The sequence below is a fragment of the Hylobates moloch genome, unplaced genomic scaffold (genome assembly GCF_009828535.3).
Source record: "Hylobates moloch isolate HMO894 unplaced genomic scaffold, HMol_V3 SCAFFOLD_11, whole genome shotgun sequence".
Lineage (NCBI taxonomy): Eukaryota > Metazoa > Chordata > Mammalia > Primates > Hylobatidae > Hylobates > Hylobates moloch.
The window spans coordinates 58,274,479-58,292,466 of NW_026652286.1; the positions used below are offsets into that span (position 1 = coordinate 58,274,479).

The 17,988-nt window shown below is 35.2% G+C and overlaps 1 protein-coding gene across 19 annotated transcripts in view; it reads right to left on the minus strand.

Annotated features, from left to right (window-relative positions):
* The window catches only part of PICALM (phosphatidylinositol binding clathrin assembly protein), a 104,504-nt gene that overhangs the window by 47,870 nt on the left and 38,646 nt on the right, over nucleotides 1-17,988 (minus strand). For all 19 annotated transcript variants that reach the window (XM_032167098.2, XM_032167091.3, XM_032167093.2 and 16 more), the window contains 5 exons: nucleotides 15,543-15,645; nucleotides 7,893-7,986; nucleotides 5,264-5,375; nucleotides 3,989-4,095; nucleotides 691-732 (listed from right to left, as the gene is read on the minus strand). In XM_032167098.2, the coding sequence (XP_032022989.1) occupies nucleotides 691-732; nucleotides 3,989-4,095; nucleotides 5,264-5,375; nucleotides 7,893-7,986; nucleotides 15,543-15,645 (458 nt within the window). The remainder of the gene's footprint in view (nucleotides 1-690; nucleotides 733-3,988; nucleotides 4,096-5,263; nucleotides 5,376-7,892; nucleotides 7,987-15,542; nucleotides 15,646-17,988) is intronic.

Sequence of the window (17,988 nt, forward strand, 5' to 3'; positions counted from 1 at the left end):
GACAAAGACATATTAAATATTAAAATAGCCAACAATAGTTGAGTCTGTTTAATGCTCTAATTTATTTTTTTTGGCATTAACTTATTTAATCCTCTGAACTACTTACTGTATGAGGTAGGTACCGTTTTATCTTCATTTTACAGATGATGAAACTGAAGAATAGAAAGTAACTTCCCCATAGTCACAGGGCCAGCTAACGGCACAGCCGGGACTGAAATTTGGACATATCCCAAACCCTACTCTCTTAATCTTATGTTTTGAGGTTTATCCTTATTTAATACACCCACTTGAGTCAAATAGTCAAAGTGGAAGTTTAAAACAGGAATAATAAATACTGTATAATTCTCTACCAGCAGTATAGTCAAAATTGTTTTTCTAAATATCATTTTCTAAATTCAGGTTCCAAAAAGTTTTTTTTCCTTTTTTAAACGATGATGATGGGAAAGAATGAGTGATTGAAGAGATTAAATAAATGGTATGACAGTGGGTAGGCTACAAATATAAGTGGCAAGCAGATCATTTTATGTGGTCATAATGTTAGAACAATCTTCAGGAATACATCAAAATGTTAAAATTGGTCAAAAACTGCACTGATCCCTCTGACAATGGGGGCTATATGTTACTTATCTTAATACTCTTCACAACTTGTATACAACAGATGGCGGATTGATATTTTAACAATAAACTTACCTGTGAAAGGTCTGGTATATCACCTCTGTCAATTCCAACTTGCTGTAAGAAAAGCATTGTATTTAATAAATTATAATAAAAAAATTTATAAATAAAATTTGGAAAAATGACATCACGGCTAGTACCGGTAATATTTTAAACAGACTTCTTAAGAATCAGGAAAATATTTAATCTCCAAAAATACTCAACATTTCCAATGGCTTAGATATTATTTGGTGGCCCTAAAAGTTGTAACAGTAGGGAAACTAGAGTTGGAAAGTCAACAAATCTAAGTTACCATCCTTATGTCTTCTGAACACCTGTATATAAGCTACCTTGTCACAATCTGAAAACTCCCCTCTCTTCTATGTGTAATATGATAAAAACACTATGGTAAGAATGAGAAAGCCTGACCATGAACAAGCTCTTTGATGCAAAAAAATAAATAAATAAAAAAAAAATTTAAGAAACAAACCTGAAGACATCGACTTTGTCTTTCTCCATAAAACATGCTTTCCCTGGAAATCACCATAGATAACACTTTAAAAACTCATATTCTGTCAGGTAGGCCAGGTTTACACAAATGTCAAGTGATATCTAATCAGGATATAACTGTCTTCACAAACCAATTCCAATATACCTTCATGATGCTCAGGCCCTAGGCAATTTCCAGCAAAAAAAGATAGAAATGGTTCCTGTGTATTCTAGCATCCAAATTAGAAAACTGTTTTCTGTCCCGTGGCTGTGTTTCATTTTCTAATCAGTCTCCCTTCCTTTTGTGACCTCTCAGGGGCTGGTCTCAGAATGATGTCAGTAGAAAATCTGATAAAGGCCAGATACGGTGGCTCACGTCTGTAATCCCAGCACTTTGGGAGGCCGAGGTGGGCAGATCACGAGGTCAAGAGATGGAGACCATCCTGGCTAACACAGTGAAACCCCATCCCTACTAAAAATACAAAAATTAGCCGGGCATGGTGGCAGGCACCTGTAATCCCAGCTACTCAGCAGGCTGAAGCAGGAGAATCGTTTGAACCCGGGAGGTAGCACGGGTGCAATGAGCAGAGATCGCACCACTGCACTCCAGCCTGGGAAACAGAGCAAGACTCCATCTCAGGAAAAAAAAAAAATCTGATAAATTATTACTCAGATGTTACTAATCACTGCCTGATATATTTGTCCTCTTCAAACATGTTTCAAGAGGTTACTCTTGCCTTCTTTCAGGAACTAAGGCATTCTAATTAAACTGCAAGCCCAAAGACACTCTCATAACAGAATATTTTAAGGCAAGGGACTCTTCATATTTTTCTTAAATCATATGGAGCAGGCTGGGTGTGGTGGCTTATGCCTATAATCCGAGCACTTTGGGAGGCCAAGGTGGGTTGATCACTTGAGGTCAGGAGTTCGAGACTAGCCTGGCCAACATGGTGAAACCTCATCTCTAAAATTAGTTGGGCATGGTGGCGGGCACCTGTAATCCCAGCTACCCAGGAGGCTGAGGCAGGAGAATCGCTTGAACCTAGGGGGCAGAGGTTGCAGCGAGACGAGACCACTCCATAGCACTCCAGCCTGGGTGACAGAGCAAGTCTCTGTCTCAAAAAAAAAAATATATAGCAGACAGTCTATCCCACCTAAGAGTAAGTTAACAGCAGATCTGGAGTACAGAAGGGGGCTTACAACTTAAGTTTGGGCAGGATGCCGTGGCTCACGCCTGTAATCCCAGCACTTTGGGAGCCAAGGCAGGCAGATCACCTGAGGTCAGGAGTTCAAGACCAGCCTGGCCAACACGGTGAAACCCCGTCTCCACTAAAAATACAAAAATTAGCCAGGTGTGGTGGCAGGCACCTGTAATCCCAGCTACTTGGGAGGCTGAGACAGCAGAATCGCTTGAACCCAGGAGGCAGAGGTTGCAGTGAGCCAAGATTGCACCATTGCACTCCAGCCTAGGGGACAAGAGCAAGACTTTGTCTCAAAAAAAAAAAAAAAAAAAAACCAAAAACTTAACTTTGTAACTACAACTACCAAATGCAAAGAACATAAAAGGCCAAGAGGGAATGTCAACAAATTAAAACTTATTTAAAGAATTTACTAGAATCACAGCATAACCACCACCTTCTTCTGTTTTAGTATGTGACTGACCCTTAAAAAATGGAAAGGATCTTTCTCTTTGAAACATTTTTAATTTCAAAATTAATTTCAGTAGGCTTCATAAAACAGCAGATTAATAACAAAGCTATTGTCTGATCATCCTGTTCTGTCCTATTGCATCTAATATAGAATAATATATCACCACAGTAATAAAGCCTAGAATCACTAACTTGCTAATTCCAAAGTAACTACTTTGACATAATTGAGCAAATTATCCTAGGAAGAAATCTTTGGTAGAGACGGGTAGAGGCTAGAGAATGGGAGAACAAACAAACAAACAAACCCTTAAGAACGCCTCTGTGGTAGCAAGATAATGCCTGCAAGTATTACCACACCTGCCTTCCATGACAATTTCAGAAAATTATTTTTAAGCAGAGCTGCAAAATTAGATTATCCTATTACCTACATTCATAGTTTTCACAATCAATGATAATAAATACACAAAATCCATTTCTGTTGGGGAACAAAACCTTTTTTTTTTTTTTGAGATAGAGTCTTGCTCTGTCGCCCAGCCTGGAGCGCAGTGGTGCGATCTCGGCTCACTGCAACCTCCGCCTCCCGGGTTCAAGTGATTCTCCTGCCTCAGCCTCCTGAGTAGCTGGGATTACAAGTGCCCGCCCCCATGCCTGGCTAATTTTTGTATCTTTAATACAGATGGAGTCTTGCCATGTTGGCCAGTCTTGAACTCCTGACCTCAGGTGATCCACCCACCTCAGCTTCCCAAAATGCTGGGATTACAGGTCTGAGCCACGGTGCCTGGCCAATGAAAACATTTTGAACTATGTGGCTCCAGCTGTCTCACTGGAAAGAAACCTGCACTGATACTGGATATTCTCTACCACATTTAACAATAAACATTCTCAAATACATGATGGATTCCAACCATAAAAATCTCTGGCACTACTGTATGTCACCTACTTAATTTTATAGAGAAGTAAACAATGTAAAAACAGGTAACTTTTCAATACTCGCTATTGAATTAAATTTACAGCATGTATTTTATTCACTATTTTATCATATTCATATCTTGCCACAGAATTCAATACAGCATAATAATATGATTGAATACTAAATTGAAGACATTTATTTTATTTGGATAGTGAGTGATGACTTCAAAATCCATACTTACAGACAAAAAGGCAAGTTAGGAGACAGTCACTTAAAGACAGTTTACCTCTGCAACTTTGAGGAACTCTGAGATTCTTGTCATCCTAGTTAGGAACTTCTTATAGATGTCAAGACCTTCTTTGCATTGGTTCTTTTTCATATCAAAATATTTTTCTGACAAAATAAATGTAAAAATTCTTTTGTTCACATCAAAACATAACCCCCAAAAAGGGAAAAAAAAAGTAGGTAATAGCTCCAAATAGGTCTCTAATGGAGCATACATACCCTACTAGAAAAATATCAGTGTTAAGTTAGCTTAGATATTTAAAGCAAATTAGAATAGAGGTGCTATTATATTAAAAAAAGAAACATTACTTGACCCTACTCATATTCCTAGTTTGTGCCACAGTACTTTTCCTCACAATTACCTAAGTATATATTTGTGTGTAAACACGTACCACACTTGACCCCGTTTAAAACAGCACTAACATCTATTTCCAATCTTACTAATAGTATATTATCTAAGATAACAACTTTTCCATGCCCAAATGTCACTCAGAAAGTTCATTTAAGTTTAATGTATACATAAGAGTAAAGAGGTTAATTTATACTAATTATAGTATGGAAGACTATGCCTTCCAAAGCTTTATAGAAAAACCTTTATTTTTCACTTGTGAAAAAATAAGCCAAATTTCCCTATCCCTATAGATTAAAGCATCCCTGAGTACTGAGTAAGTCCACGTTACTTCAAACTATAAAAAACAGATTTAAATTTTTAAAAAGTTCATTATGGAGTTTTATGAGAAAATAATATTTTTCTGGGACAAATAATTTGTTTTTTTTTTCCATCTTTTTTTATTGTGGTAAAATACCTATAACATAAAACTTACTATCCTTTGTTCTTTTTTTTTTTTTTTTTTTTTTTTTTGAAACAGAGTTTCGCTCTTGTTGCCCAGGCTGGAGTACAATGGCATGATCTAGGCTCACTGCAACCTCCGCCTCCTGGGTTCAAGCAATTCTCCTGCCTCAGCCTAAAACTTACTATCTTAACCCAGCTAAATTTTAAAGGTACTTTTATATTTCTAAAAATTAATAAAATGGGTGGAAAAAAACATAGATATATCTAAAAAATAAAGTTCATCTTGCTGAACACCCTGGGTATAAAAATATGTAATCACTTGCAGAAATAATTAGGTATAAAACTCTTTTCTCCAAATTAATTGTTACAATGAGTGAATATATCATAATAAATTTTTAGACAGCTTTAAGTAACAACTCAGTCAATATTATTTATCCATATGACACAAGATAAGAAATGTTATTAGGCTACAGCAGTATTTACCCAACAAATTAATAATTCCTTCATTGTATGCTGCAAACAGTCTAATGGCATCTTTGAACAGGAGCATGAAGGCAGCATTTATTACCCCATTTGTAAGTTCATTGCTATTAACCTAGAGAAAAATTGGAAAATAAAATTAGCTAATCTTAGGTTTCAAATGACACTGACAAAAAGATTTCCTTCAAATTAAAATACAGCAAATTCAAGCATTAGGCATGTTAGTGAAAAACACATTTATTTTCTCTAATACATACATAAAGATCCTGGTGCAGTAGCTACCATATAAATTAACATTATTTATTATTATTAAATCTGCTGTAACCAGATAATTGTATTCACTTGACTGAAAGAATACTGAAAACATTTTTAGTTTCATCTCAAGGAATAAATCAAAAAGATAAACCAAACTAATTCTAAGTTCTTTTTTAGCACAGGAAAATTAACTTGTTGTTATATATAGAAAAACTAAGCACAAAATTGAATGGCAAACAAAAAACTGGTAAAAAAAGGTATTTGCAGACTATCTAGTAGAGCTGATGTCCATTATATAGGGAGAATCCTAATAATAAATAAAGTAAATGAAAACAATTTATAAAATAAAAAATACATATGGATAATAACGTGAAAAGAAATACAACTTCACTTATCAGGTAAATTAAAATACAATAATCAAATCAAATTACTAAAATATCCTTTCCTGAACATCAGCCTATATTACTCAGTGCCCATAAGAATGAAAAAAAAAAAGAACACGGTAGCTCATGCTTGTGGTCCCAGCACTTTGCTAGGCCGAGGCAGGAAGATTGCTTGAGCCTGGCAGTTTAAAATGAGACCAGCCTGGGCAACATAGCAAGACCTCGTCTCTAAAAAAACTAAAACCAAGAAAAGGTAGCTGAGCATGGTGATGTACCCCTGTAGTCCCAGCTACTCAGGAGGCTGAGGTGGCAGGATTGCTTGACCCAGGAGTTGGAGGCTGCAATGAGCTATGATCATGCCACTGCACTCCAGCCTGGGTGACAGAGAAAAACGCTGTCTCAAAAAAAAAAAACAAAAAAAAAAAGATGAAAAAGTAAAAACAGACACCAGTTGAGAAGTTAGTGGCTCACCCTTTTGGATATAAGCAATATTTATTAAAAATTTAAATGCTTATATTATTTGAACCACCACATTCTTTTTCTGGGTGTTATCCCTATTGAAATAGGTTTACAAATAGAAACACAAACACACACACACACACACACACACACACACATACACACACACAGAGGGAGAGACAGACAAGAGACAGAGAGAGGAGAGAGAATTGAGTGTAGCACTGTTTAGGAGAAAAAAACAAAAACTAAACATCTATCAACAGAAGGTTCAGATAAATTGTTATATATAACAAAGTACAATACAGACATTGAAAAGAAGAAATTTTACACAAATACAATATATTAAGAAAAATATGCATGGTTGGACCCTGAGCTTCTATACAAACCAAAATAATGTTGAATAACTGCATCAGTACCCCATGCCTTCTAGGGCAGCAGTCAGCAAACTTTTTTTTTGTAAAGGGTCAGATGGTAAATATTTTGGACTTTGTGGGCCACACAGTCTCTGTCACAACTTTTGAACTCTGCTGTTGTAACATGAAACAGCCATAGATAATATGTACCAGTGAGCCTGGCTGTGTTCCAATAATACTATTGAGGACACTGAAGTTGGAATTTCAAATAACTTCCACCTGTTACAAAATATCATTTAATTATTTTCAACCACTTAAAAAACATACAAAAATAGGCAGTGAGCTGTAGTTGGATAACCTCTGTTCTAGTCTATGAAATACCTGTAAGATTTATTGAATGTTTACTGAACACTTACTATGTGCCACATTAATAGGCAATGGGGGTACAACAGAGAACAAAAGTGACCTAGTTCCTGCCCTGAAGAAGCTTAAAAACTAGCAATTAAACAATTTAAAGGAAAAATCTATTTCAGCATGAAACTGTCACAGTTCCATTCACTAACGTGCACTCAGAATCTCTAAAACAAAATGACAAGTAAATAATAAACAAAACATTGTAAGATAGATGCCAAAAAACAGAAGAGTTGAAAATGCTAACTTCTAACATATTATAAATGAATGACAAAGCTGGCAGCTTGGTTCAAGTCATGGTCATTAAAACAAAAATCCCAGGGAACACAATGCCCTTGGGCAATAGCTACATAACAGGCTATTATAAGTACTATTTAAACTTCTTCTGAATAATTGTCACGCTTTGAGTCCCATTAAATAAACAAAAGTAAAATATTAAGTTGGCAATTCATTTAAAAAATATCCCTGTACATTTTTAAGATCTAAAAGCCATTATCAAAAGAAAATATATTTTCAGATCAATCCTTTCACCACTTTAGCTTGTATATCTTAAAATTCTAGAGCTAGAGAAGCACTAAAGAAATAAATCCAAAACAGTCATAAAAATCAGAAAGTAATTTGACTTGAGACTATTTTATAGAAAATCCTTAGCCATATAGGGTATCAGTGTGAAAAACTAGAGTCTGTGAAAACTTGAGGTTAAAAATTCTCATGAATTATAATGACCTAATTTTTTAAAATCTTAAATTATAAAAGCATAAATCAACTTACATTAAAATCAAGAAGTGCATCCATTTGATTCTGAATAATTGGTACAGTTTTTAGGAGTTTTTCTGTGTTCATTGTTCTCATAACTCCATCAGCCCTGTTATGAAAAAAAAAGAGAAATGAATCTGCAATTAAATCTACATTTCAAACTCCCCCCGATTCTCTACTAAAACAGAGAACCAAGTTGCTATGAAATGTCACATATTTTTAAGTCATTATGGAACCTGAAAACTAAACAGAGATCATACAGAAAAAACAAAAATAGGCAACACAATATGTCAAATGTCAAGGTACTCATTTAGAACTAAAAAAGAACATAAAGCATGAGCCATAAAAACAAAAGTTTACATTATACAGCAAGGTCTATAGCACACTTTTCACATGATGAAATGATCTGATCCTCACAATCATTGGTGTGTAAAGAGCAGTTTTACCATTTTTTTAAATTACAAATAAAATAATCATTTGCCTCAAGTCAGTAAACAGTTAAACACTCTGTAGGCCAGGAGTTAACAAAGTCTTAGAGCACTGTTTTATTTAAAGTATTTTATTCATGACCCAACAGCAATGGCTTTTAATTCAGAAATTATAAATAAAACCACTTTATTACAAAATAAAGAACAATTTTACCAAGTCATTCTAATCTGGCTATTACACAAGAGATACTTTCAGTGGACAGTCTTTAATAAAATATTCTGTTAAATATTTCCAAACAGATATTTCTAAAGATAGAGAAATATTGGCAGCACCAAAACAGATATAAAAACCAGTACATGAAAGGTACTGGGGCTAACGTACACAACTAATATTAAGAGCTTATTATATATCACACTAAGTATTATTCAGAGATTGCCCTATCATTTTCAAATCCTCATAAAAATTCTACTGATATTCTTGTTCCATTTTACAGATGATGAAATTTTAGGTTCAGTGAGGGTATATGACTCATCTAAGATCACAGAACTAATCAGCGGTAGGGTCATTATGTAAACCCAGGTGTATTAGACTGTGAAATTATGGCATAACTGTTTGGCTGAGTAACAAGGCATTTCCAAAAAATATGTCAGGTTCCCCTAATTTACAAATGATCTATACTTATAAATGGTTGTTCTACCCTAGGATAAACCATGAATTATGACCTCAGATGCCAAAAAACAATTAAGCTATAAAAAGCAACAACTGTGCTTTGTAGGACACAACAAAGTTTAATAAACAAATATTAGACTGCCTTAAGTAGTCACCTATTGAACAGCTTCGGCCTAATTCTCCCTAATGTGTTAACTTATGGATGCCTGTTTCAAGTGCTAAACAGCATTGGCTGGAACCAGCTGCTGGAGCTTGGGATGAGGACACCATCCCTTCTTTTGCAACTCTTCTTATTGAAGTCATTGTTTTACCTCTGGTTACTTCTCCATCACAGAAGATTTGAACATTGGCTCAGTCTTTCTTGTCTTCATTAGCTTCAACATCTACATGGACAACCAATCCAACACCTTGATGTCAAAATCCCTGATTCTAACCTTACTGCCCCCAGAAACCACAGCATCCTAGCCCCACCCCTGAACAACAACAACAACAACAACAAAAAAAAACCAAAAAGGTAAAATTCAGACACCTTATTCTGTGACAATTACCTTTTAAACTTTCAGCTGCTTTGGTCACATATCCCTGTGGTAAAAACTATTTGACCTCATCAGAAACTTCAATGTTTCAACTCCACCACTACCCACATTGATCCTTTCTCATTTTTACTTTCTTCATCTAGCTTAGAATTCCAGACCATTAATATAATCACTCCTTTACAAATACCTTTAACTTTCTTGCACCTCTTTTCTTCCCTGCATTTCAGTCACCTGGCAAATTCACAAGCCTGGCTGAGCAAACACCTAAAACTAATCCATGCCTGTACACACATAGCTGAGTGCTGGTAAAGAAAATGGCACAACTGGGCAAACTGGCAAAACTATAAACTCATGATCATCAACCTCAAATGAATACTCAACATTGCCAGCAATCCTCTTAGCCGTCTCTAATAAAATCCTCTAAGTATCTTCAAATCCTCTTCTCCTCTTTGTCTCCTTACATGAAACACATAAGCTCTCAGCTCTTAACTCCCAAAATATTTCATTCTGGAACAGAAAATAACAAAAAGCAATTGTCTGGTCTTCTTGCTACCCAAACTATATTTCTATTTAAAAATTGTTGGCTAAGTAAGGCTGGGCGCACTGGCTCACGCTTGTAATCCCAGCACTTTGGGAGGCCGAGGGGCAGGTGGATCACGAAGTCAGGATTTCGAGACCAGCCTGCCCAATATGGTGAAACCCAATCTCTACTAAAAAATACAAAAAGTAGCCGGGCACGGTGGCGTGTGCCTACAGTCCCAGATACTCGGGAGGCTGAGGTGGGAGAATCACTTGAATCCGGAAGGCGGAGGTTGCAGGGAGCAGAGATCACGCCACTGCACTCCAGCCTGGGTGACAGAGCGAGACTCCACCTCAAAAAAAAAAAAAAAAAAAAAAAGTTGGCTTCTACCTCATGTTTTTCCTACCATGGTAGATTCCAAATGAATCCAAGATTAAAATATAAAACACTGAATCCATAAATATATCTGATGAAAACATAATCATTTTAGCTCACTGAGCTTGCTTGAAAGATAAAAAACATAAAAATGAAGATGATGATTTTGATCACCTAAGATTGTAAAGCTTTTAACAATGTTAAAAAATAGGGAAAAATACTCATAACCTATAACAATTTATTTTCCTAATACACAAAAAGTTCATTTGTTGAGTGTTCGTTATGTGTTAAGCATTACATACAATATCCCATTTAATTCTCACAACAATCCTGACAGGAAAGTACTAATTAACATCATAATTTTACAGATGAAATAACTCAGAGCTTAAGTAAGGCCTTCCCAGTTTTGCCACAGCATACTAGTATGGTAGAAAGGGTTAAAGTGTGCCAAGATGTTGAATTCTTTTTAACCCTTTAGCCTCAAGTAGTCTCTTGTATAAATAGTTATCAGTTTGTGTGCCACCATGTGAAAGAAGTTTAGCAAGCTGATAGATATGTAACAAAATATTCTTGTTCTTAGAAAATATTCACCAAAGTATTAAAAGATATAAACTATAAAAGGCATAATGTATGTAACCCACTCTCAAATGGTTCAGAAAAAAATGTGTGTGTGCGCCTATGTGAATATACACAGAAAGAGAAATGCAGATGTGGCAAAATGTTAAAAACTGGTGGTTCTGAGTAAAGTATACAGAATTTCTCTAATATTCTTGCTACATTTCTAGAAGTGAAATTATTTCAAAGTAATATTATTTTTTAAAAGTCAGTAAACCAGCTAAAGTATCTCACTGAAGTCCCTCATCTAATTGGTATGAAGCTAGAATTCAAACCTAGATTCATCTGACTAAAAAAGCTTGTGAGTTCTTACCAGTATTCAACACAATGGAAAAGAGTGAAAAATCCAACAGAGAAGCTGTCAACGGACATCAAAAGTTAATAAAACAAGTATGGCATTCAAAAGGAAGGGGGAGTGTGCTCAATATCACCATTTATTTAATCAACTAATATAAAATGAACACATATGAATGCATTTTTCATGATGATGGAAGAATACAAATAACTAAGCCAATAATTTGGTATAATTTTTATAAAGGATAATTTGGTGTTTTGTATTAAAATATTAAACGTAAACATATCTCAATGACTCATCAATTTTAATAATTTATTCTACAGAAAAACTCAATGCAACCATACATAAAAGGATGGTCAATCCATTGCTTTTAAAAGATTAAAAAAAGGGAATAAATCAGATCTATACCTGCAACATAATTCTACAGCCATTCATAAGAATGAGATGGATTGAAGCCGGATGAGGTGGCTCATGACTGTAATCTCAGCACTTTGGGAGGCCGAGACATATAGATCACTTGAGGTCAGGAGTTCAAGACCAGCCTGGCCAACATGGCAAAACCCCATCTCTACTAAAAATACAAAAATTAGCTGGGCATTGTGGCGGGCGCCTGTAGTCCCAACTACTTGGGATGCTGAGACAGAAGAATCGCTTAAACCCGGGAGGTGGAGGTTGCAGTGAGCCAAGAGCACGCCTCTGCACCCCAGCCTGGGTGATAGAGCCAGACTCTGTCTTAAAAAAAAAAAAAAAGAAAGAAAGTATGAGATGGATCTATGTGTACAGACATTGAAAATGTCCAAAATACACAGGAGGGGAAGAAAAGCAGCCTTCAAAGAATCTGATTCAATTTTTATATAATTTTCTATGTGCCTTTATATATATTTCTATTTACACACACAGAAAAGATTAGACACACTAAAATGTTAACATTTTCTATGAATTAGAATGGTATTCTTCTTAAATTTTAAGTTTATTACTTTTGTAAACATAAAAAAGTATCTTAATAAATCAAACTTTACTACTTATAATGACAGTCCCCTCCAAAAGGCATAGCCTACTGAGGTTTTTGCCATGATATAATACATTTCAACTGCTGTCATGTCCTCAATTTATACCTGATATTCTTGATTTTTTTCTTTTGTATTTATACAGTCTGATATGTGTATATGCGTGCGTATAATGCCACTTTTGCGCTTCTTCTTGGTCCCCACTCAACTATGGCTCCTCCTTGATTCAACTAAGTCAATACTAATTTTACTGTACTTAATCAGGGGCTATTTTTATCCAATTAAAAAGGACTGCTCTATTAAATAAAAAAATTCACCAACTATTCTCAAGACCAGCCCTTCAATTTAGAAAAAAAGTTACCATTTTAAAAATCTATTATTCTGAAATCTGTAAATACACTGAAGATCAACTTTACTGAAGATACTTTACAGGGAAATATTATTGGACAGGATACAGAGGTTAAAAATTAGACTTCTAAAAAAGTTCTCCACCATAATCTTCTACAAAGTGCTTAAATATATGAAACAAAATCTGTAGAATTTACTTTAGGCATATTCCAAAATAATCACCTCCTGATGGATTTGGAATGGCAGCATAGAACATTTGAATTCAGCTTTAAATTTTCTTGCATAACTAACAGGTTACCTCTATTTTTAATTAAATTTTTCACTTCAGTCCATTAATTTAAAATTTCAATAGAACAATCTAAAGGAACACATCAATTGCTTAGACCTTTGGGATCACTGAGCAGCAGAGTGGCTCAGGAAGGCATTCACCAGACTATTTCTGTACATGCCAGATTCCCTTCAAGACAGGCCTTCATAGCTACAAGAGTCATCACTGCTGCTAAGAATGTCTTCAGTGGCTTTCTCCTGAGCCCTCATCCTATATCCTAGGAAAAAATCTGCATATCAGGTGTTATCAGTTATAGAAGCACTGACTATATCATTCATGTGACTGGATCATGTACTAAGATGATTGTTATTTAGGGTGCAGCAAAAATTAAATGCATCTTCTGCATTTAAGATTAAAAGAAAGCTTAAATACAAAACAGCACTGAAAGAAATGCGAAAAGATCCAAATAAACAGAAAGACATCTCTTGTTCATAGACTAGAAATTTAATCATTAAGAAGATAATACTCCCCAAACTGATCTATAGATTCAATGCAATCCCCCACAAAATCCCAGCTAGCTTTTCTGCAGAAATCAAAAAGCTGATCCTGAAATTCACATGGGAATGCAAGGGGCCCAGAACAGCCAAAACAATCTTGGGAAAAAAAAAGAATAGAGTTAGAAGACTCACACGTTCTAATTTTAAAACACACTGCAAAGCAACAGTAATCAAGAGAATGTGATACTGGCATGAAGATATACATACAGATCAACAGAACAGAACTGCAAGTCCAGAAATAAACCTTTACATTTATGGTCAATTCATCTTCAACAAGGTGCTAAGACTATCCAATGGGGAAAGAAGAGTAATTTCACAAAACAGTGCTGGGATAACTAGATATCCACATACAAAAGAACAAATTTGGACTCATCTCTCACACCATATACAAAAGTTAATTCCAAATAGATAAAAACTTAACTATATGGGCAAAAAAATACAAGATTCTTAGAATAAAAAGTAGGAGTAAATCTTTGTGACCTTGGATTAAACAATGATTTCTTAGACATGATTACAAAAGTACAAGCAACCAAAGGAAAAAAAAGATACACTTAATTAATTAATTAAAAATGTTTGTTCTTCAAAAAACACCAAGAAACTGAAAAGGCAAGCCATGGGAGAAAAATATTTGCAAATTATTTATGAGATAAGAAACTGGTGTCCAGAACATATTTTTTAGAATTCTTGCAACTGAACAATAAAAACGGCAAGTAAACCAATTTAAAAACGGGCAAAAGGCCAGGTCAGTAGCTCAAGCCTATAATCTCAACACTGTGGGAGGCCAAAATGGGAAGACTGTTTGAGCCCAGGAGTTCAAGACCAGCCTGGGCAACATAGTGAGAACTCATTTGTATGAAACTTTTTTTAAAAATTAACTGAGCACAGTGTTGCATGCCTGTGTTCCCAGCTACTCAGCAGGCTGAGGGGGAAAAATTGCTTGAGCACAGGAGGTCGACACTGCAGCGAGCTGGGATTGTGCCACTGTCTCAAAAAGTGAAAATCAAAAATAAAAACAGGGCAAAGGGTTTGAAGAGGCATTTTTTCAAAAGACGATATACAAATGGTCAACAGCTCAAAAAAAAAAAATGCTCAATATCATTAGCCATCAGGGAAATGCAAACTAAAAAATTACAAGACACCACTTCACACCCACTAGGATGGCTACCATTAAAAAAAAAAAACAAGCAAAAAAGAAAAAAAAAACACAGAAAATAACAAGTATGGCAAGAATAGGGAGAAACTGAAAGTGCCATACACTGCTGGTGGGAACGTAAAATGATTCAACTGCCTTGAAAAATGATCTGGCAGTTCCTCAAAATGGCAAACATAAGAGTTACCACATGGCACAGCAATTCCACTTCTAGGTATATACTGAAGAGAATTAAAAAGATAATCCACATAAAATCTGATGTTCACAGCACCATTATTCCTAATAGTCAAAAGTAGAAACTATTCAAGTGGCCATCAGCTTATGAACAGATAAACAAAATGCAGTATATGTCCATAAAGTAAAATATGATTTGGCTAGAAAAAGGAATAAAATACTGATATATGAAGTAACATGGATGCTATAACCTGGACATACTATGCTACACAAAGGTCACATATTGTATAATTTCATTTATATGAAATGTTCAGAATAGGCAAGCCCAGAGACACAGAAAGTAGATTCATGGTTGCCAGGATCTAGGGGAAGAGGGAATAGGAAATGAAGACTAATAGGTATAGAGTTTCTTTTTGGAGGTGATAAAAATGTTCTGAAATTAGTGGTGATGTTGGACGACTTTGTAAATACACTAAAAACCAATGAATTACACACTTTAAAATGATAAATTTTGTTATGTGAATTATATCTCAATAAAGGTGCTATAAAAAGAACTTAAAAACAAATCCTACCACAAAAAGTACTTGATATACCTCATCAAAGAAAAATGAGGCTCATCTTTTAAAACTGGCTAAAATTTTGTAATTCATAATCTAGTAACTCCTATGTTTTACATTTTTAAAAATTCAAATCAATTAGATGTCAAAAAAAGCTTAACTCACCCTCTCTTCACTTTTGTGAAATCAAATGCAACTTGTCTGTAAGAAACTGCTTTTTCATTTAAATATCTACTATACCGCCTAATAAATGTAGACATGTCATATCCTGTAAAAAAAAAAAAACAAAAAAAAAAAACAACTCATTGTATCCAACGGTTATAATGTCTTGATATCCCAATTCAATTTAGTGATGTAAATTAAGTAACTAATTAATAACATTACCATTAAATTCTCTTAAGGCTTCATATTTAAATCAGATAAGTCCTATGTAGCTTTAAAAAAAGAAAAACCTCTTCCCTTAGAACTTCATTAAAATAAGAAGTTTCTTTTGTTTCTCTCAATATTCCTATTCTTTATTCAACAGGAATTAGAAAAACATGTTCTTTCACACAACTTGATAATCTCACAACTCGATAATCTCACAACTCAAATTTAACATCCTATGGAAACACAATCCCATTCCTCAAATCAAGCAACTTTATATAATTTTTATACTCCTAAAATCTTTAGCCGTATTTAGAACCATAACTTGTATGTGCCAACCTTATAAAAAGTATAAAAAATTACTGTCTAATATAAGAAATGGCAATATGCAAGTTTAGGGTGTAACAAAAACAATTACATGAATGTTTTCAATGAAACTTTCTAAATGAATACATAAATCATTCTAAGATTTGTTTAATCATGACCTTGATTTGAAAACTTCAGCAACATAAAATCTAATCAATATTATTTTTTAAAAACACCAAAAACTTTGTGTTTTAGTTATTGCCTGGCTCAAGGAAGTCTATAAATTTTTGCTCCTCATTGAAAAGTGAACCCATTTTATTTTAACTCATATTCATCTAACAAATTTAATTACTTGATCTTTGCTACTTTTAAAAGACAATACCAAAACTAACCAAAATGTAAACTAACTGGATTTCAACATCACCAGTTCATTTATTTAGCAAAATATTTATTGAGTGTCTATTAAGTACCAGTGGAGAAAAATCAGTGAACAAAATAGAAAAAAGAATACTGCTCTCATATGACTTCATACCTACTACTGTACAGGTCAGGTGTTACATGCTCACATTCCTCAGCTCTTCGGTTCATATGGTTCTATCTACTATACTCCATCCTAAGAGGGTAAATACCTATCATCCTTCAAGGCTCAACCTCTCCTCTACATAAAAAGAGTGAAATTATTAAAACCTTATCACTAGAATTGCTTAATTTCCATCTTAAGAAAATGAGAAAACAGTCACTAATAAGACACAAAAAACCTACTTGGATATATGCATAAACTCTGCCTAGAGCAGTGCTCTGCATCTTGTTTTCCACAAACTTTTAAAGTTAAAATGAACTGAATGAGGGAAGAAGTGAAAATTAAAGGATGAGTAGGCAGTTTCTTCCATGCCCCTGAAAACAGACACACTCCATTTTTATTTATAATATATATCTGACTTCCGTTTAAGATTTCAAAAAGAGGCCAGGTGTGGTGGCTCATGCCTGTAATCCTAGCACTTTGGGAGGCTTAGGAGGATCGCTTTATACCAAGAGTTCAAGACCAACCTGGTCAACAGAGCATGAGAGCCCATCTCTACAAAATATTTAAGAATAAAAAAATTAACCAGGGCCGGGCGCGGTGGCTCACGCTTGTAATCCCAGCACTTCGGGAGGCCGAGGCGGGTGGATCACGAGGTCAGGAGATCGAGACCACGGTGAAACCCCGTCTCTACTAAAAATACAAAAAAATTAGCCGGGCGTGGTGGCGGGCGCCTGTAGTCCCAGCTACTCGGAGAGGCTGAGGCAGGAGAATGGCGTGAACCCGGGAGGCGGAGCTTGCAGTGAGTTGAGATTGCGCCACTGCACTCCAGCCTGGGCGACAGAGTGAGACTCCGTCTCAAGAAAAAAAAAAAAAAAAAAATTAACCAGGCATAGTGGTGCATATCTGTAATCCCAGCTGCTCAGGAAGCTGAAGGGAGGACAGCTTGAGCCAGGAGTTCCAGGCTGCAGCAAGCTATGATCACACCACTGCATCCAGCCTAGGTGACAGAGCAAGCCCCAGTCTCTTTTACTCCAGCCTCAGCAACAGAACCAGATCCTGTCTCAAAGAAAAAAAAAAATTTTTTTCAAGAGAGGGCGTCTACTGTTTTAATTTTTTTTCCTTAACTTAGAGAGCCGTACCTCTTGTTAAAATATAACGTATTTTGTAACACTGGGGTCCTGCGTATCGATTACTGGTCTTCTAGAATGTCTGGAAGATAGGGTATTAAATTCATTTTAAGCAATACTTGCACCTACCGAAGGGAAACAAGTACTGGACTGAATACCTCAAACTCAAATACAGCCAATCACAAAAAAAAAAAAAAAATCCACTCATCTTTTTTTTTTGACACCTCCAAAAGAACCACAGTTCAGGCCCTGATTAACTCTACACTAGATAACCACAACAACTGAAACA